The sequence below is a fragment of the Hordeum vulgare genome, chromosome 7H (assembly GCF_904849725.1).
Source record: "Hordeum vulgare subsp. vulgare chromosome 7H, MorexV3_pseudomolecules_assembly, whole genome shotgun sequence".
NCBI lineage: Eukaryota > Viridiplantae > Streptophyta > Magnoliopsida > Poales > Poaceae > Hordeum > Hordeum vulgare.
Window position 1 is genome coordinate 619,334,052 of NC_058524.1, and position 22,090 is coordinate 619,356,141.

Consider the following 22,090-nt stretch of genomic DNA (forward strand, 5'->3'; position numbering starts at 1 on the left):
GAATACCAGATTTGTGCCATTTGAGGGTGTGGTGTTGATTTTGACACGTAGGGCTTCATATCTTGTTTCGTTGATTCTCGTTGATCCGTAGCTCCGATTGTAATGTTCTTTATATGGTTTTGCATCGTTTTCACGAGACGCATCTGATCATGTCATTATCATGCATGTCAAAATAGGTTAGCATGCAGTTCTGTCCAGACACTTGTTCTAGCTTCTTAAGCTTGTGATAGTGATAGAAATAGTGATGCATGCTCATTTTCATCACATGCATCATGTGCTTGTTGCATCTTGAGGTGCTGTTGTTCATTGGATGTTATTCTTATGTTGGGTAGCACCGGGATCGGAGAACGAATACGTGGAGTCAGGAGAGTACTTGCAGGACGAACAAGAACCATTCCAAGCTGAGGATATCACAGGCAAGATAATATGACCTTGATGCCATCTCTAGACTTGTTATGCTAGTTTGCGTTTCCATGTCATATTGCTTGCTGCCTACCACTGAAATATTTGCCTCTTGATATGCCATGAACCCAAACACTAATCCCTTACTAGCAAACTTGAATGGCTAAGTAGGCTTTGCTCAGCTACTAATGTTAGTGTTGCTAGATGCAGGTGCTTTGTCTCATGTGACAACATGAGCTTGATATCATTATCTTAAATTCTGTTATTTAATTAATGCACCTATATACTTGGTAAATGACGGAAGGCCTAGCCTTTTGTCGGGTGCTTTGTTCCGTTATTGCCGCCTTAGTTACCGGCTACCGGTGTTTGATTCCATAATGATCGCTCCTAACACGTTCGAGGTTGTTATGCGGACCCCCTCGATAAATCGCGTAGTGCTAAGACTTGTCCGGCAGGACCCAACATTGGTGTTAATTTGCTAATCACTTAATAATAAACTGCATAGGGAATAGCTACCCCGAGGAATTTAATCAACAACCCGGGCCAGTGCTCCTCATGAGTGTTGGTCCAAACTAGAGCACCGTGCGGGGCCATCCCGGGGCAACTCGGGAGATTTATCTGGCCACTGTACGCTTCCCTTATCCGGCGTGTCCTAAGACTGAGATACGCGGCTCTTATCAGGGTCGTCGACACGTCGGGAGGTCCTGCTAGCCTTGTCTTACCTTAGCGATATATCCTGCGTATAGGAATCCCAGTGAAGATTTGGTTTTCCCCAGAGTTGAGATTTTCCTCTAAGGAATCCGACGAGATCACGAGATTCGTGATAGAGGATTACTTTGCGGCATGTGTACGTTTGTGATGGACTAGTTGGAGCACCCCTGCAGGGTTTAATCTTTTGGAAAGCCGTGCCCGCGGTTATGTGGCAACTTGAAATATTTTGTTAACATACGGTATTAGATAACTTAAACAAAAGCTAATAAAATTGCCAACTGTGTGCGTAACCGTGACTGTCCCCTCGAAGATCTCTCTTCGATCAGGAACACGGTGGGGTTATGAATCACGTAGGTAGGTGTTCAGGATCACTTAGTGATCAAGTATTCGCGACCGCTAGTATAGTCCACCTTCATACATGTTCTACGTAAGTTAGCCACCAAATCAAGCTTAGGATGCTGCAACCTTAAACACTTCACCTTATCCTACCTAACAACTTGACTAGTTCTGGCACCAAGGTCTTAGATTGCTGAGTCCCCGTGGCTCACGGATTCCTCCACAATACCAACAGGTTTAGGTACCCCAGAGACAGATGATCCCGACGGCACGCAGCTGGCGTGGCAGTACGATGAGGAGACAGACCGCCTGTACGTGAACTATCCAGAAGATTGAGGCGTGGTCGTGATCATGGGCCTGCAGGCAGGGTAGCATAGCCTTTCTATGTTTTGTAGTCCGTAGCGGAACTACTTTGGTTGTATGCGTGATGTACTCTGTTATAATTATGAAAAGGCAATTGAACCCCTGATTGTCTATCTTTATTATTATGTATGTGTTGTGTTACTTGTTTGCGAGACGCTTAGATGCGCTCCTTTCCAATCCGGGGCCTCGATCCCCAGATCGGAAAGGAATGCATCTTGGTCGTTACATTGATGCTCAACGTTCAAGTAGCTTAATCTAGGTATTCCTTTGAAAAACTCCTTTCAAACAACCTTTTATGCTTCACAGAAATTCTACATTACTTCTGATCAGCAATATGTCAACCACATATACTTATCAGAAATTTTATAGTGCTCCCACTTACTTCTTTGGAAATACAAGTTTCTCTTAAACCTTGTACAAACCCAAAATCTTTGATGATTTCATCAAAGCATATATTCCAACACCGAGATGCTTGTACCAGTCCATAGAAGGATCGATGGAGCTTGCATACTTGTTAGCATCCTTAGGATCGACAAAACTTGGTTGTATGACATACAATCTTTCCTCAAGCAAACCGTCGAGGAAACAATGTTTTGACATCCTATGTGCAATATTTCATAAATAATGCAGCAACAACTAACATAATTCTAACATACTTTTAGCATCGCTATGAGTGAGAAAGTCTCATCATAGTCAACTGTTTGATCTTGCCGGAAACATCTTTGCGACAAGTCGAGCTTTTCTTAATAGTGACTTATCACCATCATCGTCCGTATTCCTTTTAAAGATCCATCTTTACTCAATAGTCCTACGACCATCAAGTAGTTCTTCCAAAGTTTACACCTTGTTTTCATACATGGATCCTCTCTCGGATTTCATGGCCTCCAGCCATTTGTCGGAATCGAGGCCCACCATTGCTTCTACATAACTCGTAGGTTCATTGTTGTTCAATAACATGACCTCCAAGACAGGGTTACCGTACCACTCTGTAGTAGTACGCGACCTTGTCGACCTATGAGGTCTGTAGTAACTTGATCCAATGCTTAATGATCACCATCATCAGCTTCCTCTTCAATTGGTGTAGGCGCCACAGGAACAACTTTCTGCGCCCTGCTACACACTGGTTGAAGTGACGGTTCAATAACCTCATCAAGTTCCACCACTCTCCCACTCAATTCTTTCGAGAGAAACCTTTCCTCGAGAAAGGATCCGTTTCTAGAAACAAACACTTTGCTTCCGGATCTGAGACAGGAGATATATCCAACTGTTTTGGATATCCTATGAAGATGCTTTTATCCGCTTTGGGTTCGAGCTTATCAGATTGAAACTTTTTCACATAAGCATCGCAGTCCCAAACTTTCAATAAACGACAGTTTAGATTTCTCTAAACCTCAGTCTATACTGTGTCATCTCAACGGAAATACGCGGTGCCCTATTTAAAGTGAATGCGGTTGTCTTAATGCATAACCCATAAACGATAGTGGTAATTCGATAAGAGACATCATAGTATGCACCATATCAAATAGGCCGTGGCTATGACGTTTAGACACATCATCACACTATGGTGTTCCTGGTGGCATGAACTGCAAAACAATTTCCACATTGTCTTAATTGCGTACCAAAACTCGTAACTCAGATATTCATCTCTATGATCATATCGTAGACTGTTTATCCTCTTGTTACGACGATCCTCACTCTAAAATAGCTTTGAACCTTTCAATATTTCAGACTTGTGATTCATCAAGTAAATACTCATGTATCTACTCAAATCGTCAGTGAAGTAAGAACATAACGATATCCACTGCGTGCCTCAGCACCCATTGGACTGCATACATCAAAATGTATTACTTCCAACAAGTTACTATCTTGTTTCATCTCAATGAAAACAAGGCCTTGCTCATGTGGTATGATTTGCATGTCACAAGTGATTCAAAATCAAGTGAGTATAAAGATCCATCAGCATGGAGCCTCTTCATGCAATTTATACCAACATGACTCAAGCAGCAGTGCCACAAGTAAGTGGTACTATCATCATTACCTTGTATCTTTTGGCACCAATATCATGAACATGTGTAATACTACAATCGAGATTCAATAAACCATTGAAGGTGATTATTTAAGCCAATAGAGTAACCATTATTCTCTTTAAATGAATAATCGTATTGCAATAAACGCGATCCAATCATGTTCATGTTAACACAAGCACCAAATAACAATTATTTAGGTTTAACACCAATCCCGATGGTAGAGGGAGCGTGCGACGTTTGATCATATCAACCTTGGAAACACTTCCAACACGTATCGTCACCTCGCCTTTAGCTAGTCTCCGTTTATTCCGTAGCTTTCGTTTCGTGTTACTAATCACTTAGCAACCGAACCAGTATCTAATACCCTCGCGCTACTAGGAGTACTAGTAAAGTACACATCAACATCATGTATATCAAATATACTTCTTTCGACTTTGTCAGCCTTCTTACCTACCAAGCATCTAGGGTAGCTCCGCCTCAGTGACTGTTCCCCTCATAACAAAAGCACTTAGTCTCGGGTTTGGGTTTAATCTTGGGTCTCTTCATTAGTGCAGCAACTGTTTTGCCGTTTCACGAAGCATCCCTTCTAGCCCTTGCCTTTCTTGAAACTTAGTGGTTTTACTAACCATCAACTATTGATGCTCCTTCTTGATTTCTACTTTCGCGATGTTTTCGAATCGCTCAAGGATCATTGTATCTATCCTTGATATGTTATAGTTCATCACGAAGCTCTCACAGCTTGGTGGCAGTGACTTTGGAGAACCATCACTATCTCATCTGGAAGATTAACTCCCACTTGATTCAAGCGATTGTCGTACTCAGACAATCTGAGCACACGCTCAACGATTGAGCTTTTCTCCTCTACTTCGTGGACAAAGAATCTTGTCGGAGGTCTCATACCTCTTAACAAGGGCACAAGCATGAAATCACAATTTCATTTCTTTAGAACACCTCTTATGTTCCGTGACGTTTCAAAACGTCTTCGGCGCCTTGCTTCTAAGCCATTAAGTATTTTGTACTGAACTATCGCGTAGTCATCAGTAACGTGTATGCCGGATGTTCACAACATCCACAGACGATGCTCGAGGTGCAGCACACCGAGTGGTGCATTAAGGACATAAGTCTTCTGCACAACAACGAGGACAATCCTCAGTTTTACAGACTCAGTCCGCAAAGTTTGCTACTATCAACTTTCAACTAAATTTTCTCTAGAAACATATAAAAACAGTAGAGCTATAGCGCAAGCTACATCGTAATTCGCAAAGACCATTAGACTATCTTCATGACAATTAGTTCAATTAATCATATTACTTAAGAACTCCCACTCAAAAAGTACATCTCTCTAGTCATTTGAGTGGTACATGATCCAAATCCACTATCTCAAGTCCGATCATCACGTGAGTCGAGAATAGTTTCAGTGGTAAGCATCTCTATGCTAATCATATCAACTATACGATTCATGCTCGACCTTTCGGTCTCTTGTGTTCCGAGGCCATGTCTGCACATGCTAGACTCGTCAAGTTTAACCCGAGTGTTCGGCGTGTGCAACATTTTTGCACCCGTTCTAAGCAAGATAAGGTGCATAAAGGATTAACATCACATGCAATTCATAAGTGACAATGATATGGCCATCATCATGTGCTTCTTGATCTCCATCACCAAAGCACCGGCACGACCTTCTTGTCACCAGCGTCACACCATGGTCTCCATCATCATGATCTCCATCAACGTGTCGCCATCGGGGTTGTCGTGCTACTCATGCTATTACTACTAAAGCTACGTCCTAGCAATATAGTAAACGCATCTGCAAGCACAAACGTTAGTTTAAAGACAACCCTATGGCTCCTGCCCGTTGCCGTACCATTGACGTGCAAGTCGATATTAACTATTACAACATGATCATCTCATACATCCAATATATCACATCACATCGTCGGCCATATCACATCACAAGCATACCCTGTAAAAACAAGTTAGACGTCCTCTAATTGTTGTTGCATGTTTTACGTGGTGACCATGGGTATCTAGTAGGATCGCATCTTACTTACGCAAACACCACAACGGAGATATATGAATTGCTATTTAACCTCATCCAAGGACCTCCTCGGTCAAATCCGATTCAACTAAAGTTGAAGAAACCGACACTCGTCGGTCATCTTTGAGCAACGGAGTTGCTCGTAGCGATGAAACCAGTCTCTCGTAAGCGTACGAGTAATGTCGGTCCGAGCCGCTTCGATCCAACAATACCGCGGAATCAAGAAAAGACTAAGGAGGGCAGCAAATCGCACATCATCGCCCACGAAAACTTTTGTGTTCTACTCGAGATGACATCTACGCATGAACCTAGCTCATGATGCCACTGATGGGGAACGTCGCATGGGAAACAAAAAATTTCCTACGCACACGAAGACCTATCATGGTGATGTCCATCTAGATTATTGACTCTAGTGCAAGTGGAAGACTGTTGGAAATATGCCCTAGAGGTAGGGTGATAACAGTACCGAATTGACTAAGCGTAAGTTCCCTAATCCTCTATTTCTAAATAGCTACAACCCACTACTTAATTTTTCTAGCCATGCAACCATGACACATAAGCAAGTATGCATGCAACACATAAATAACATCTTTTGCATTACTCTAGGCATGCAATAGTGCCACATCATCAATTCATGCATATTAGTCATAAGTAGTTTTTTGCATTAGAGTTCATCCTCCATATTTTGTTAGAAATTACATTTTAACTATATTTTCACCCTCTTTTTATACGATTTGTATTTTATTGTTTTTAAGCTTACATTCGCTTTCTATTAGTTTTAGATTTCTTTTATAACAACTATTTATTCATTTTGTAGCAATGTTTCCGCAACAACGCGCCGGGCATCATCTAGTTATTGAATTTTGCTCAGTCAAATTCATGGGAGAGAGAAGGACGAAGGCGACGAGGCACAACAGTAAGGCAATCTACGGCGGCTCTGGGGCGAGTGTAGCAAGCCCTGGGGACGTCGGTAAGGCCTCGGCCAGAAACGATCCATAGCCGGCAGAGAGCCAGTGGAGGCGAGTTTGAAGGTTGATGGTTCAGGCTGGCTGTGAGGGAACGGAGGAGCATGCTCGCCAGGAAAAAAAGAGATGCATGGTCACCGGTTTAGCGGGGTGGCCCATGGTGGTGCCAGTCTGCCAACACGTCACTGAGGAGTAGGCATGACAGTTAGAGCATCTCTAGTAGAACCCTCAAACCCTTAAATGTAAAATCAGTTTCAAGGGTTGAGAATTGCCCATTTTTGACACTTTTAAGGGTTGAAAAACAGGGGCAAAGACTAGAACCCTCAAACCCAACCCTTATAACGGAATATTCCGTTATAAGGGTTGGGTTTGAGGGTTCTACTCTTTGCCCCAACCCCAAACCTTAAAACTGTCATTTCATATATCACACATTTCACCCCATTTCATCATATGACATATCACAAATTCAATCACATTTGACATAAAACAATAATCATTCTAGTTATTATTACAACACCGAATAAAACAATAATCATTCAAATCATTACAACAATGTTTGAGCAAATAACAACAATTGTTCGAATCAAATAGGACATAGAAAAGTAAAACAAAGATACATCATGGGCCAATACGCCGCCCATCCAACTGCCAGTGGTGCTCTATTAGATCATCCCGGAGACGACCATGAGTGGTTGCATCATCAATCTCACGATGTGCTTCAAGAAAGGCGTGTATGCGAGAAGGGTTTCTTTCCAGTTGCACACGCGTACCAACATTATCATAGAAACAAGGGAGGTTTAACCCTCTCTCATCCTCTAGGATCATGTTGTGTAGAATCACACAACATTTCATGATGTTCACCAAGGTTTTCTTGTCCCAAAACCGAGCTGGACCCCGAACTATGGCAAACCTTGCTTGTAAAACACCAAAAGCTCTCTCAATATCTTTGCGGGCTGCCTCTTGTGCCTTGGTGAAATGAGCCTCTTTTCTTGTTAAGGGCACCCCATTTTTCTCCTTGATGGACTTCACAAGAGTTGCCCATGAGGGATAGATGCCATCGGTGAGATAGTATCCCATTGAATACTCATTGTTCATGATTTTGTAGTTGCAAGCTGGAGCATCCCCAGAAATTAAACTTTTGAACAATGGAGATCTATTGAGGACATTGATATCATTGAGTGTTCCCGGCAACCCAAAGAATGCATGCCAAATCCATGTGTCCTCCGATGCTACGGCCTCAAGCACAATGGTAGCATCACGGCTTTTACCGCAATACATTCCATGCCATGCCTTTGGGCAATTTTTCCACCTCCAATGCATGCAATCAAGACTACCAAGCATCCCCGGCCATCCCCTTTTTTCATTCATTTCCATTAATCTCTTTGTATCTTCCTCGTTTGGTGCCCGAAGATACTTCTCACCATACAACCGGATGACCAACTTGGCAAACCTACGGACGGACTCCGTGGTTGTATCTTCCCCAATGCGAAGATACTCGTCGGTATAATCCGCGGGTATGCCATAAGCGAGTACCCGCATTGCCGCTGATATCTTTTGATATGCACTAAACCCCATGATACCGGCGGCGGATCTACGACGTTTAAAGTAATACGAGGCGGCCTCACAATCGGTGACAATCTTCACAAACAAACTACGTCTCATCCGGTACCTTCTGCGAAAGAGACGAGGAGGGTATGTAGGTACCTCCGCGAAGTAGTCTCGCATCAAATGCTCGTGTCCGAGAGCGCGGTTCCGGTAGATGGTGAGTCGCCCCATCTTCGACCCTCTCCTCTGATCCAAAAGCTTCACGCGGTCTTCAAACGCTTGCACGTCGACGAGGAGGCTCATCATCTCGACGTCGTCGTCTTGCAACAACTCGTCAATGTCGGAATCGTCGGATGACGACCAATCCGACGAATCCGACAACGAGTCCATGTCGGCGTTGTTCAACTCCATCTACAATATGAGTGCCAAAATGTAAAAATGAAGAAAAAAGCAAAAATGTAAAAATGAAGAAAAAAGCAAAAATTCGAACCTGCAGAGGGCAGGGCCGGCCGGGACGGGGCGGCGGCGCTGGGAGGGGCGGCCGGCGTGGAGGCGGAGGCGGAGCGCCGGCCGGGGCGGAGGCGGAGGCGGAGGGCCGGCGTGGAGGCGGAGGCGGAGCAGAGGGCCGGCCGGGGCGGGGCGCTGCGGAGGGCGGGGCGGCGGCGGCAGAGGGCGGCCGGGGCGGGGCGTGGCGGCGGAGGGACGACCGCGCGATGCGGGGGGCGCAGGCGGCGGAGGGCGGGCCGGCGGCGGCAGAGGGCGGCCGGGGCGGGGCGCAGGCGGCGGAGGGCGGCCGGGGCGGGGCGCAGGCGGCGGAGGGCGGGCCGGCGGCGGCAGAGGGCGGCCGGGGCGGGGCGCAGGCGGCGGAGGGCGGCCGGGGCGGGGCGCAGGCGGCGAAGGGCGGGGCGGCGGCGGCGGATCGAGGGCGGGGCGGCGGAGCGGAGCGGCGGCGGCGCTGCGGAGGGAGGGAAGGAAGCTGAAACTTCCTCCCGCGCTCGCGAGGAAATGGATTGCAGGTTGGGGGGAGAAACTCCCTCCAACCCTCACTTCTACAGGCTGCGATGGCGTTTGAGGGTCGGACCTCTAAAAATATTTACGGGTTTAAGGGTTTAAGGGTTCTAGTCTACGCCGTTTTCCGGACGAAAACTGTAAAAAAGCGGTTATGTTTAAGGGTTTGAGGGTTTGAGGGTTCTACTAGAGATGCTCTTAGACTGGTACGAGAGTACCACCAGCCGTGGGTAGTGGAGCTCGGTTCAGGCGGTAATGGACGGTTTGGGGAATAAGGTCAACATGGGAGGGTAGAGATGAAAGAAGGCCATATGGTCGTTGGCTTTAGTTCTGACCTGACGGTTGAGAAAAAATCAACTGCCCCAATGTTTTATACTCCCTTCCTCCGTTCCTAAATATAAGTCTTTTTAGATGTTTCATTAAAAACTACATACGGATTCATATAGACATACTTTAAAATGTTGATTCATTCATTTTACTTCGTATGTAGACCCTTAGTGAAATCTCTTAAAAGACTTATATTTAGGAACAGAGGGAGTAGATGGGAAACATTTTTCTTCGGGGTGCCGGCGGAAGCAACGCGTCGGTCGCTCGCTGCCCACGCGTTTCGCGCATGACCCACGTGTATCGTCATGCAACATTTTTCTCTGTGGTGTTCGTTTAAATTTGCTACAACCGGTGTCTAAATTTGCTAAATTTATCCATTTAAAAAGTTCTATATACGTTTGGTTGCAATCTCAATTCGTCGGATTTTTCGCTACAACCGGTGTTTTTTTTGTTATAACCGTGTTAATTTTTGCTACAACCGGTAATATTTTTTGCTGCAACCGTTCACTAAAAAGTTACATACACGGTCGTCAGAGTTGCAACCCGATTTCATCGTATTATTTTGCTACAACCCTTATTTTGTTTTGCTACCATGCATCGTTATCTTTGTTTTTTTGTTACGACCATGTTGATATTTTTTACTATAACTATATTTTTGTTGCAAATGTGAACGAAAATTATCGTGAATGAAATTTATTGTATTGAGAAATTTTACTGCATGAAGATCTAACGGTGCGGCCCGCATGTAGCTGATGGATCGGACGACCCGCGTGCGGCCAACCAAAAATTTTAACCGACACGCCGGCGCAGAGCACTGTCCTTTATAGATGCGGGTTTGTTATAGCATTAATTATAACTAGCAAAATGGCCCATGCGTTGCCACGGAAGAAAAAAACATAATCTTCAATGATGGTGATCACATTATGTTCACATATCATAGCTTGATTTAGAAATTTTGTGCACAAATGCAAGAAAATATTTCTTCTTTTAAATTTTATCAAAAATTGAAGCAATCTTTACATTTTCAAAAAATATATATCATAGTTGTCAAAAATCTTGGTAACTCAAAGATTTATTCTGGATTTCAAGAGTTTTTCTTAGAAAACATACAATAATAATCCGATCCATCCAACAGATAATTCTTTAAAATTCAGACAGATATATTGTCACAAAGATTTATAAGCATTAATGTTTAACTACATACATTAGATCTTTCGTGAACAATTTTACAAATATGGGAATAATTTTAAAATCAAGAACATTTTTTACGATTCACAAACATTTATTAAAAATCATGAATATTTTTTATATTTCGAACGGGTTTAAATATTTTCTTTTGAATTGGCGACCAATTCAAGAAAAGACGAACATAATTTTTGATGTTGGAGGATTTTATTTTAAATTTACAAACATTTTTTGAAACGATGAAGCTTTTCTGAATAAACAAACATTTTTATAAATCAGTCATATATTTATTAAATTCATGGACATTGTTTTGGAATTTGCAAGAAAAATATAAAATCCGGCGCTTTTTTTGAATCCTATTTTTAATTCAAAATAAAAATTCATCAGCATTTTAATTCAAAATTCCTATTTTTTAAGATGCAAAAGTTTTTGTAATTCTAAATTATTTAACTTATAAATAAACAAAAATGGATAAATTTGTGATATGTAAATTATTTACTGTTAACAAAGCTTTGGGCATCTGTATTAGACACACCTAGCTGTACTTTTCTAGAAAGAGGATTTTTTTTTTGTGAATTGAACTTCTAAATTATTTACTGTTAACAAAGCTTTGGGCATCTGTACGCACTCTAGGGGCATTTCAGACTTTTGCTAGCCCGGGAGCCGCTCTTGCCAAACAAACCGCTTTGTGGGCGCATCAGTTTCGTCGCGGCGGCCGCAGCAGCCCAAAGCCGGAAAAGAGACCGAGCCCCCGTTGAAGCGGAGGTCCGCGAGAAAGCGGCACGTGCTTCCCCGGCCTTTCCCTTCCCGGGTTGGACTTGCCCACTCTCTCTCCACCCCCCACCCCCCTCCCCCGTGCCGTCGGCCGGCCGCATCCCCGCCGCGCGGCCTCCTCCCCACCCACCTGCCACTCCGCCCACGGATCTCCGGATCTGGGCGCCCGCGGCCCCAGCGCCACCTCCCCGCCCCACCCGCCGCTGCGCCGCGCTGGTGACCCGGCGTCGTCGGGCCCTCGCCCCGCCGCCCTCGCAGGCGCCTCCCTCGTCTTCAGGGGTCGCCGCGCCGCCCCTCTGGCCCTCGCCTCGCCGCGGCTGGGCTGTGTCTGCAAGGTAGGCTCCCTTCACCCCGAGCATGTGTGTGCTGGGCGGTTCCTGGTTCGACCTCGATTGGTGGTTGGAGGCTGGACCGCTTGCCAGTCCGGCTACGCGATCGCTTCCAGCTTGTTCGTGTTACTCGATATGCTTAGTGCTGCTACAAAGTACTAGTAGTACTAGACTATGGTCAAGGTGAATTGCAATATTCTGATCGACTTGGGGGGATCTGGAACAAGGTTCTATGGTATACTACTCTATCTGCAAGTAAATGGTGGGCAAGGTGAATGATGAAATGCCGGGCAAATCATTTAGGCCAGTGATCGATTCAGGTGGGCTCAATTCGTCCCGAGTATATGTATGCTGGACGGTATCTGGGTGCCAATTTGGCTGATCGCTTCCAGTTTGTTCGTATTAGTTGAAATGCTTATAATGCTGCAGAGCAGTAGATTATGGTCAAGGTGAACCGTAGTACCATATCATTTTGGGTATTGTTGTGAAGTAAATGACGCACAAGGTGAATGATGAAATGCTGGGCAAACCATTTAGGCCAGTGATTGGTTCAGGTGAGCTCAGTTCACTGATGTTACTGTTGGCTGACCTATGGAATGCTCTTTTATGCCTGTCTGTGTAGTGCTGTCTGGGAGGGTGTCAGGGATGTCGTCGTCTTCGTCGACCGTGGTCTATGAGGGGTGGATGGTCCGGCACGGTCGCCGCAAGATCGGCCGCTCCTTCATCCACATGCGCTACTTTGTGCTGGAGACCCGCCTTCTCTCGTATTTCAAGCGTAAGCCCCAGCACAAGATGCCCAAGCTCCCCATCAAGTCCCTCCACATCGATGGTAACTGCAGGGTCGAGGACAGGGGCCTCAAGATGCACCATGGCAATGTATGTATCTCCTCCTCTGTCACATGCTTGCAGTTCCTTCCTCTCAGCATGGTCTTTGGCCTTGCACTCCGATCGTTTCCTTTGATCATTTGTTCCACCGCAGATGCTTTATGTCTTAAGTGTCTACAACAAAAGGGAGAAGCATCATCGCATTACGGTACCAAAGCCATCCATTCTATTTCTTATTCCTCTCATCATACACTTGACCATAATAATCAGCTTGTTTTATTACTGCACTCACTTCCATTTAAGCTATCAACCTACTGTTATTGCAATTGCTCTTGAAATGCCACTAGACTGTTAATACTTTATTTGACACATGTTGTATGATTTATTCATCTGGAGGAACTTCTTCTATTGACGAAAAAAAGAAACATGTCCTGCAAGTCTGCTGAGTTTTCCAATTGTGAATCCTTAAGAATCCTACAAGTCATGTCCTTGATGTTAAGTTGACGCTACCTTTCTGTAACTTATACCAGATGGCGGCATTCAATATCCAGGAGGCTCTAATCTGGAAGGAGAAAATTGAAATGGTCATTGATCAGGTTTAACATTTGCAAATCCTAAATCTCACATATAAATTTTTGCAGTAACCGCTCCGAGACTCTTTGTTCCTCAAGGGATCCACCCCAAATAAAAACATGCAAACATACACAATATTGGCACCCCTGTTAGTGCTTATGAAATTAATCAGGAGTCTATGACAAAGGCTAATTTTATTACTTACTTTCTTCTTCAGAGCCTGAGAATCTTCTATTTCAGTGCATGTGCACAAATGTACCTAAATTGATTCTTCTAATCTAAACTGATGCAGCAACAAGGTGTAGTGTCTCCCGATGGTAATACAGCCTTTAGCTCATCGCAGCAAAATGCTAGTGTAGAAAATGGAAGGAAATCTTCCTCCTCTGATCGTGACAGCCAGTAAGTGGAAAATTACCGCGTTTCATTTTCTAGTCATGCATTCTATTTGCACTCTATACATGTTGTACACTTCGTCCATTTTAGTTCCTTTACACTAGTTGTCAACTGACCGGAAGACAATTGACACAGCCATAGCATTTTTAAAATTAATGAGAATAAAATTCCCCGGACCCTGTGCAAGCGGGAGCTATGTGCACCGGGCTGCCCTTTTTCTTGTGTCACTTGTCTTCCGGTCAGTTGACAACTACTCCCTCCGTTCCAAAATATAAGACCTTTTAGGGATTTTACTAGAAGACTACATACGGAACAAAATGAGTGAATCTATACTCTAAAATATGTCCATGTACATCCGTATATAGTTTATAATACAATCTCTAAAAGGTCTTATATTTAGGAACGGAGGGAGTAGTATTCTAGCCAGCACATGATTCATGTGATGGTTTTCTTCTTTGTTAATGTTTTTGGTTATTGGCAGCGGAATTTGATTATGTACTTATGTGGTATATTTATATGATAATTGTTCAAATCCTATTGTGTCTTCTAACCTTGTCAACATTTTACGTGGTCATAGTTGCTGTTATATCTCTTATCTCTTCTACTACATCTGTTCCAAACTATAAAGCTTATTTTGACTGCCCAACTTCATGCTTTTGACTAGTCCAATAATATGTAGTTTATCTTCCACAAAATGGACACCATTATATTCGTATTCAAAAGCTCTTTCATATGATTGTGATTTTGCAATCATTGACTTAAGTCAAAATACACCTTATATTTGGAATGGAAGGACCATTTGCTTATTTTTGTAACTTAGAGTTACTCCAACGCAGTGACCCAAATCGTGTCCGTTTTGACCTGTGTTTTGTCCGTTTGGGTCGGTTAAGCAGACGATATTGTCCGCTTTTTGTTTTGGGTCTACCTGTGCGCCCAACGCGAGCGTATCCATTTCAAGCAGACACAGCCTTTACTTTTGAAAAAAAACAAGAGCTGCCCGGGCTTTTGTGGACGAGCTCTTGCGGGACGGAATCCAGCCTCCGGCCGCCGGCGCGGGAGACGGGATCCAGCAGGGACGGGTGCCTCCGGCCGCTGGCTCCGCGCCACCGCACCGCTGGAGGGCGCCGGAGGAAGCACCGCCACGGCGCTGGCTCGTGTCGGGAGGGTGGGTGGTGGGACTGTGGGAGTGGTGGGCCAGGGAGGGAAGAGAAAAGGAGAGATGGAATGGGGAGGTGGATGACATATGGGCCAGGCCAGACCAAGGTGGACGCAGAAAACGTCCAGTTTGTGTCCGCCTCCAACCGAAATGACCCAAATTTGAGACGGAAATGGGTCCAAGCGGACACAAAACAGACGCAAAATAGGAATAGGTCGCTGCGCTGGGCACTGATTTTTGGCCAAGCGGTCACAGACGGACACAAACAGACCAAATGGGTCGCTGCGTTGGAGTTGCTCTTAATGACATTATGAACCTAGGATTTGATCGAGGCTGAAGAAAGAAGCGAATATGACTTGGAACCTTTTAAATGCTTTAGTACTTTTACTTTTTATAGAAAATTCATGATAAACCCTTTGTAGCCCTGTTCTAAAAATATCTGAACTCTTCAAGTTTGTATACCTGATACACCTCATGCATATCTGGTGATGCTTCTGAGTGACTGTTTACATTTGTTCAATTGTAACATGGTAGAATATTATTTGTTGTAAAATGACAGTTCCCTTAATTTCTTTTGTCAGGTATAGTCACGAAGAGGAAGAAGAGGAGGAGGACAATAATCGATCATTGATGCGGAGAACAACAATTGGGAATGGTCAGTGACATGGTCTGTTTGTTAATCGTTCCCTCCATATTTTTTTTTTGTCCCAGTGCTTAAAGGATTGTTATATTCTTGGCATTTGTAGGTCCTCCGGAATACTTGCATGATTGGACTCGTGGAAACGATACAGGAATATCTGATCAGGGAAGCCCTGCCCAAGTTTTCTCTAGAGGACACTGGCGCCTTGTCAGATGCCAGAATGGCAAGAACTTTCTTTGTCCCTTGCTTTGGTTCTCTGTTGTAACCAGGCTGCTTGTTCGATGGGGTGTTAAATTTGAACTTTACTTCAGGTCTCCGCATTTTTGAGGAGCTCCAGGATGTTGATTACCTTGTAAGTTGGTGGTTGTGGGATGAACTGGTAGTTTGGATATTTTGGCCTTGACCATTTGTACTTGATGCTTGTGTACCTTTCATAGGCAAGGAGCTGTAGCAGAGCAATGAAGGCTGTTGGAGTGGTTGAGGCTTCGTGTGAGGCTATATTTCAGCTTGTGATGAGCATGGACACCACCCGCTTTGAGTATATTTTCTGTTATTTTGACAAATCAACTCATCAATTATGTGTTCTGTTTTTTCTTTATTCTTACTCTTTTTCTCTTGTTCTTTAAGGTGGGACTGCAGCTTCCAGTATGGTAGCCTAGTGGAGGAGGTCGACGGCCACACCGCAATACTGTATCATAGGCTACAACTGGATTGGTTTTCAGCGTATGTTTTACCTTTTGTTAGAATCTTCCTTCTTTCTATGCTGCATAAGAAGTGTGAACCCATTGGAAAGAAGCTACAAGACACCTGTCCATGGTTTACAAACACAGATGTCATTATCCTATGTATATTTTTAGCAAATGCCTACTTTATTGTGCAGCTGATACTTATCACACTAATGTCGGCTAACTATGTCTATTTATTGGTCTAAATTAATTGAAATGTAGCCCCTGGGGAACACAGGCTAATACAACTTAACATTTTCTGATATTGTGCCTTTAAGATATAGAGTAACTATTTTAATTCATCATTAAACCATATCTCAGTTTGGTGTATTTCAGCCATTTATTAATTACTGAAGTCACATCTTTGATGAACATCTTAACAGGTTTACTTGGCCTCGTGATCTTTGTTATGTACGGTATTGGCGGCGTAACGATGATGGAAGTTATGGTTGGTATTCTTGTAGTTTTACACATCTCATCATGTGCACATGCACTGGACATATATGGTACCTATTGATGATCACATCTTGTAATTTTCATCTGCAGTTGTGCTGTTTCAATCCAGAGAACATCCAAACTGTGGTCCACAACCAGGATTTGTGAGGGCACACATTGAGAGTAATGAACCAGCTCTGATGAATTTAATACTCCCTCCGATCCATATTACTACTTGTCTTAGATTTGTCTAGATACCGATGTATCTAACACTAAAATGTGTCTAGATACATCCGTTTCTAGATAAACCTAAGTTAAGCAATATGGATCGGAGGGAGTACATCATTTGCATGTATGTTGATTGACTGTAGGTACCAGATTTCTTATGTGTAGCATTTTCTGTTTAATTTTATTTTAGGTGGCGGGTTCAACATTTCTCCACTGAAATCTCGTAATGGGAGAGTCCGAACACAAGTACAACATCTTATGCAGATTGATTTGAAGGGTTGGGGGGTTGGCTACTTACCTTCATTTCAGCAACATAGTCTCCTTCATATGTTGAACAGCGTTGCCGGTACAGTTTTTTGTTTTTGGAATAACCTTCTGAACAGTATTTCCAATATATTCTATTAGTTTTCTGTGCCTTAATTCCTGAACAGTAGTGCAGTCTCCCAATAAATCTGAGTGAGTGATTTGATTGAATGTATTATCATCTTAGGCCTCTAGTGGTGTCCAGACTTTTTTGGGTCATTCATTTGAAATTTTAGCTGACTTGTTGAACCAGCCGCCCCTCTCACGATTGTCAGATTATCAAGAACACTTGAATTTAGATCCTGCCTAAATGACGCTATGTATTCCTCCTTGCACTAACTGCTTGATGCTGTATACACGTCTTCATGTTAAGCATATCTTCTCACAAGGAATCACCATTTTCTATAGTAGAACATTTCTTGCAGAAGCAACATTAAATTTCGCGGCACAGCCAAATATTGAACATATGTTTTAGGGTACATTTTTTGCCATCCTGTGCTAGATTGAAGTTGAACTTTGATGTACTCATGCATGACAATGATCTTCCACAAATGAGACATTTTAGTTTACTCCATAGTATGGCCAAATGTTCAATTCCAATTCAACATATCTGTACTCCCTACTCCTATAAAGATGCAATTGGTGGTGGTGGTCCATTCACCTTTTGTTCACACCACATATTGGATTAGGCACGATATGAATATTTTTGACATTGCACGGGTGGCAACTGAAGATCTTAAACATATATAATAGTTTTTTTAACCTTAACAATGCACAGGCATTGTGCTAGTGTAGGTATGGGCATTGTGCTAGTATGGATATACCACTGCTTGTCCTGTGCTAGACTAATGTCAGATTTCTTTGGTATTCTCTTGCATAATAATGATTGTTTCTTACTCTCATTTCTTTCCTCTCTTTCTCTCTCCTCTTCTCTTGAGAGTCGCCTCAGCCCTCCCAGCTCCTCCCCTTTCCTTCTCCGGCGGCCTTGCTGGCCGGAGTAGGGATGGGTGGGGTGTCCGGTTCTCTTTTGTATATAGTAGAGTAAGTTTGAGGCTTTTGCGTTCGGCTTCATGGGGAAGGCGGATGGAAGGTGATGGATCTGGCGATGGCGTCTTCAATAAGCGCGCGGCTGCCCTTGATCGAGCTGCTCCGGTGTTCTTCCTAGATTTTTGCAATAAGGAACTTGTGCAATGACACACAAGCATCTTCCATGTACTGTATGATTAACTTGAATTGATGTCTAACCCTGGAACCATCAAGCATATAGTTACTGAGATGTGACTTGGTGTATATATATATATATATAAGAGATTTTTGTGTATATTTGATTGTCTCTGGTGCTACTTTGGGTGCCCCTTTTATTTGCTTTTACACATTTGTGGATGCCCGACATGAATTATGATATTCTGGCTAGTTGATATATGCTTTACATTTTCCCTCCTTTTTACTGCTTCCAGGGCTTAGGGAGTGGTTTTCACAGAGTGATGAAAGTCAAATACTTCCTAGGATTCCTGTTATGGACAATATGGCCCTATCAGTTTCTTCTAGGAAAGGCAAAAAAACGCAGGATAATACTGTGCAAACCTGCCTTCCGGCGGATGAAAGTAGACATTCAACGGTTGAGGAGGAGTCTGATGAAGATGAAGAGTTTCAGTTACCTGAATCTGAGCTAGAGGTTGATGACTTGCTTATAATTTTTCTGATTCCTCTCTCCTTGCAATATTAAAATAGTCTTCTATTTTTCTATGCAGCCCTCAACCCGTGAGCTCGATGCAGATGGTAAACTGCTAGGTATACTGTAATTCCATCTTCCATGAGGTTATGTATACAACAGGACTAGTTTGCATATAATATATTTTTAATTATAGGGCTGGATGAGGAGGATTCAGATGAGATTGATTTTTCCGGATTTTCTGGAAATTTACGCCGGGATGACCGTGATAACAGTCGTGATTGTTGGAGAATATCTGATGGAAATAACTTTAGAGTGCGAAGCAAGAACTTCATATATGATAAAAGCAAGGTTCTGATCTTTCCCAGCAGTAGATCACATTCATCATCTCGCTAGAATATCTGATGGAAATAACTTCAGAGTGCCACACTCATCATTTTGGCTGTTTCCTAGACTGTGTTCGTTATGAATATTTACTATTTGTCCATAGGTTCCTGCTGGAAAACCTCTTATGGAGCTTGTTGCTGTTGACTGGTTTAAAGATGTGAAACGAATGGATCATGTTGCTAGAAGAAAAGGATGCGCTGTTCAAGTGAGTTCATATTTGAGGCTTGATATTATTGATCAGTCCGCAGTAAAGAAAGTAAATAACCATATGTTTGTGAAACTGATTTGTTGATGTGATTATTAGTGGAAGAGTATGTTGATTAGTATGTCAAGAACAAAGCATTGTAGCCTTTGATGGTTATACTCCATATTGTGTGCCAGGGTTGTACACGAGAGTCATAGTTCTTTTTTCATCCTTTTCTATTTGGTGGCAAACACTAGTATTGTGGTTGCTTCTCTTAATGAAGATAACAGCTTTGCATATTGTCTAAAAAGCTTTAAAAAGTAACACCATGTCCAAGAGCCATGCTTTGTTTCATTACTATAACATTTTCATGTTTTATTCTACAAATGTGTACTTTGTGTATGTAGTATGTGGTAATGATTTTCTGTTGCAGACTCTTTGTTTTGTAGATGTCTTATGTTGTCTAACCATGAATATGTTAGATGAGGTGAAGCATGTCACCAGTCGACTGCTAGTTGATCCTTCCTTCTTTATAACCTTTTGCTTCTCTTGTAGGTTGCTGCTGAGAAGGGTCTTTTTTCACTGGCAATAAATCTACAAGTAAGCATTCCTATAAAATTACCCCCACCATCTTCACTATAACTGTCCACACTCTCAGTAGTCTGTTTCAGAATACCTGTCTATTGAGAAAACCAAGGGTTCGGTTTATTGCATATATTCTTGCCTAAATGCTTTCAGATGGATTAAGTTGATGTAGTATCATATAATAGAGGTATGCATGGTCATTTCTTAATAGGGCCTCTTTGGTTCGCATGATTCTGAAAATGCAGGAATGACAAAAACCTAGATTGCAAAATCATGTCATCTCGAATTTTATAGGATCAAATAGCACAGGAAGTTTGTTTTAGTACGCCATGGAAAAAAAAACTTAAGTATCTTTCCAATAAGTCGGACTGAGTAGACCATGGACCTTGAAGGGAGTGGCACCACATCTCCTTGCTCCTGGCACTGCCACTGATGTCTTCTACCATCATTGTTCTCCCTTACTGTGACCCAGCAACGATAGATGATACTGCATACCAGTTTCCTGCTTACTGTTGCATTTGATATATAGTTTGTTACTGATTAAGTTTGCTATTGCAGGTTCCTGGCACAACTAACTATAGTATGGTTTTCTACTTTGTATCAAAGAAACTGATACCGAACTCCTTGTTGCAACGCTTTGTTGATGGTGATGATGAATTCCGCAATAGTAGGTTCAAGCTGATCCCATCTGTACCGAAGGTATGGGTCTCGCCATCCTTAACGCTCTATGAGGTTGATGCTAAATATGAATAATAGATGCTCTATTTACTAGAATAGAGGGAAGGACAAGATGTTTCTTGATTTCTCGCAGGCGGGGTGGGTCCGTGTCTCTCACTATGCTGTTTGCATTTCAGGGCTCATGGATTGTCCGCCAAAGTGTTGGCAGCACACCGTGTCTGTTAGGCAAAGCAGTTGACATCACCTATATCCGTGGTGCAAATTATTTGGAAGTAAGATTGCAGTATATCTTGTATTTCTCCCTTGGTGTTCCTTTCTTTAGATTGAAAAGCAGGACATGTGTGCTCCTTGTGTTTCTTAAAAGAACACAGGCGAAGAACTAGAACATGGTCTGGCTAAACTGATGCCTTACGGTACAATACGGCGATTGAATCGTGCAGATAGATGTGGACATTGGTTCGTCTACGGTGGCAAATGGAGTCTTGGGGCTTGTGTGTGGCGTGATCACAACGCTAGTTGTTGACATGGCTTTTCTTGTCCAGGTACATACATTTGCCATCTAGGAAATGCTCTCTCAATTACTTTGTTGATGCAGGACATAACCATCGGATAAACTGACTATATATTATTGGCAGGGCCACGCATATGAGGAGCTCCCGGAACGACTGATTGGTGCCGTTCGGATGTCGCACATAGAACTATCATCTGCCGTTGTTCCTGTACTTGAGGATTAACCGAATTACTACTACCATCACCCATCGTCCATTTGGTCCAAGTGGTGCTTGCAACGTCGGCATCCATAGTCTTTGGCAAGACACAGTAGGGTATACATATATACAGGCCGGGTACCAAGCGTTGGCGCTCGTGCCATTCCAACAGCATACTGAACGCGAAGAAGCAATTAATTTTTATGTGTATGTAATTATGTATTGCACATCATAATTCGGTAATGTGATGGCAATCTTGTAGGTGTTAGGATTGTGTCGGCAAAGAAAAAAGAAGATACCGAAATTAGGGCTAGGAGGCTGGGCGAGGCCCAGGTGAGGGTCAGTCCAGCGCAAATAAAAAAGCTATGCGCTTGCTTTGTTTGAAACTTGGTAGGAAAGGGTTGAGATGACAGTTCCAAGTTCAAACCACACAAACTATACTCTTCATGTAATATCTAACTTGACACCAGCATAGAAGATGCAACCGATTTGCGGAATGCTCACATGGGGTTTTGTGAAACAGCGGCGGTGTAATTTGGGTTTTATGAGCCACAGTCTACACCCTTTCTCTCTTGTTCTGTCATGTTGCAAT

At 43.1% G+C, this 22,090-nt stretch overlaps 1 protein-coding gene across 2 annotated transcripts; it reads left to right on the plus strand.

Moving 5' to 3' along the window:
- Window positions 1–11,642: 11,642 nt before the first annotated feature.
- Window positions 11,643–22,018, plus strand: LOC123407448 (protein ENHANCED DISEASE RESISTANCE 2-like). Of its 2 annotated transcripts, none has more exons than XM_045100584.1 (22): window positions 11,643–12,013; window positions 12,630–12,883; window positions 12,987–13,040; window positions 13,363–13,428; window positions 13,698–13,804; window positions 15,536–15,609; window positions 15,701–15,817; window positions 15,906–15,946; window positions 16,032–16,132; window positions 16,222–16,317; window positions 16,703–16,767; window positions 16,866–16,937; window positions 17,173–17,328; window positions 18,743–18,960; window positions 19,037–19,076; window positions 19,154–19,308; window positions 19,448–19,549; window positions 20,084–20,128; window positions 20,672–20,812; window positions 20,968–21,063; window positions 21,232–21,333; window positions 21,427–22,018. In XM_045100584.1, the coding sequence occupies exons 2-22, from the start codon at window positions 12,653–12,655 to the stop codon at window positions 21,523–21,525; spliced, it is 2,178 nt and encodes a 725-aa protein (XP_044956519.1). In that variant the 5' UTR covers window positions 11,643–12,013; window positions 12,630–12,652; the 3' UTR covers window positions 21,526–22,018. The 2 variants fall into 2 exon arrangements, with proteins under 2 accessions (XP_044956519.1, XP_044956520.1); XM_045100585.1 differs by having other exon boundaries at window positions 21,156–21,333; window positions 21,427–21,519.
- The last annotated feature ends 72 nt before the right edge of the window (window positions 22,019–22,090 follow it).

Bases quoted from the DNA above. Each gene is read 5' to 3' on its own strand.
- LOC123407448 (XM_045100584.1), top strand. From the start codon at position 12,653: ATGTCGTCGTCTTCGTCGACCGTGGTCTATGAGGGGTGGATGGTCCGG. The intron at 13,429-13,697 runs GTTTAACATTTG...AAACTGATGCAG, and splicing joins TTGAAATGGTCATTGATCAG to CAACAAGGTGTAGTGTCTCC. The intron at 15,947-16,031 runs GTAAGTTGGTGG...TACCTTTCATAG, and splicing joins TCCAGGATGTTGATTACCTT to GCAAGGAGCTGTAGCAGAGC.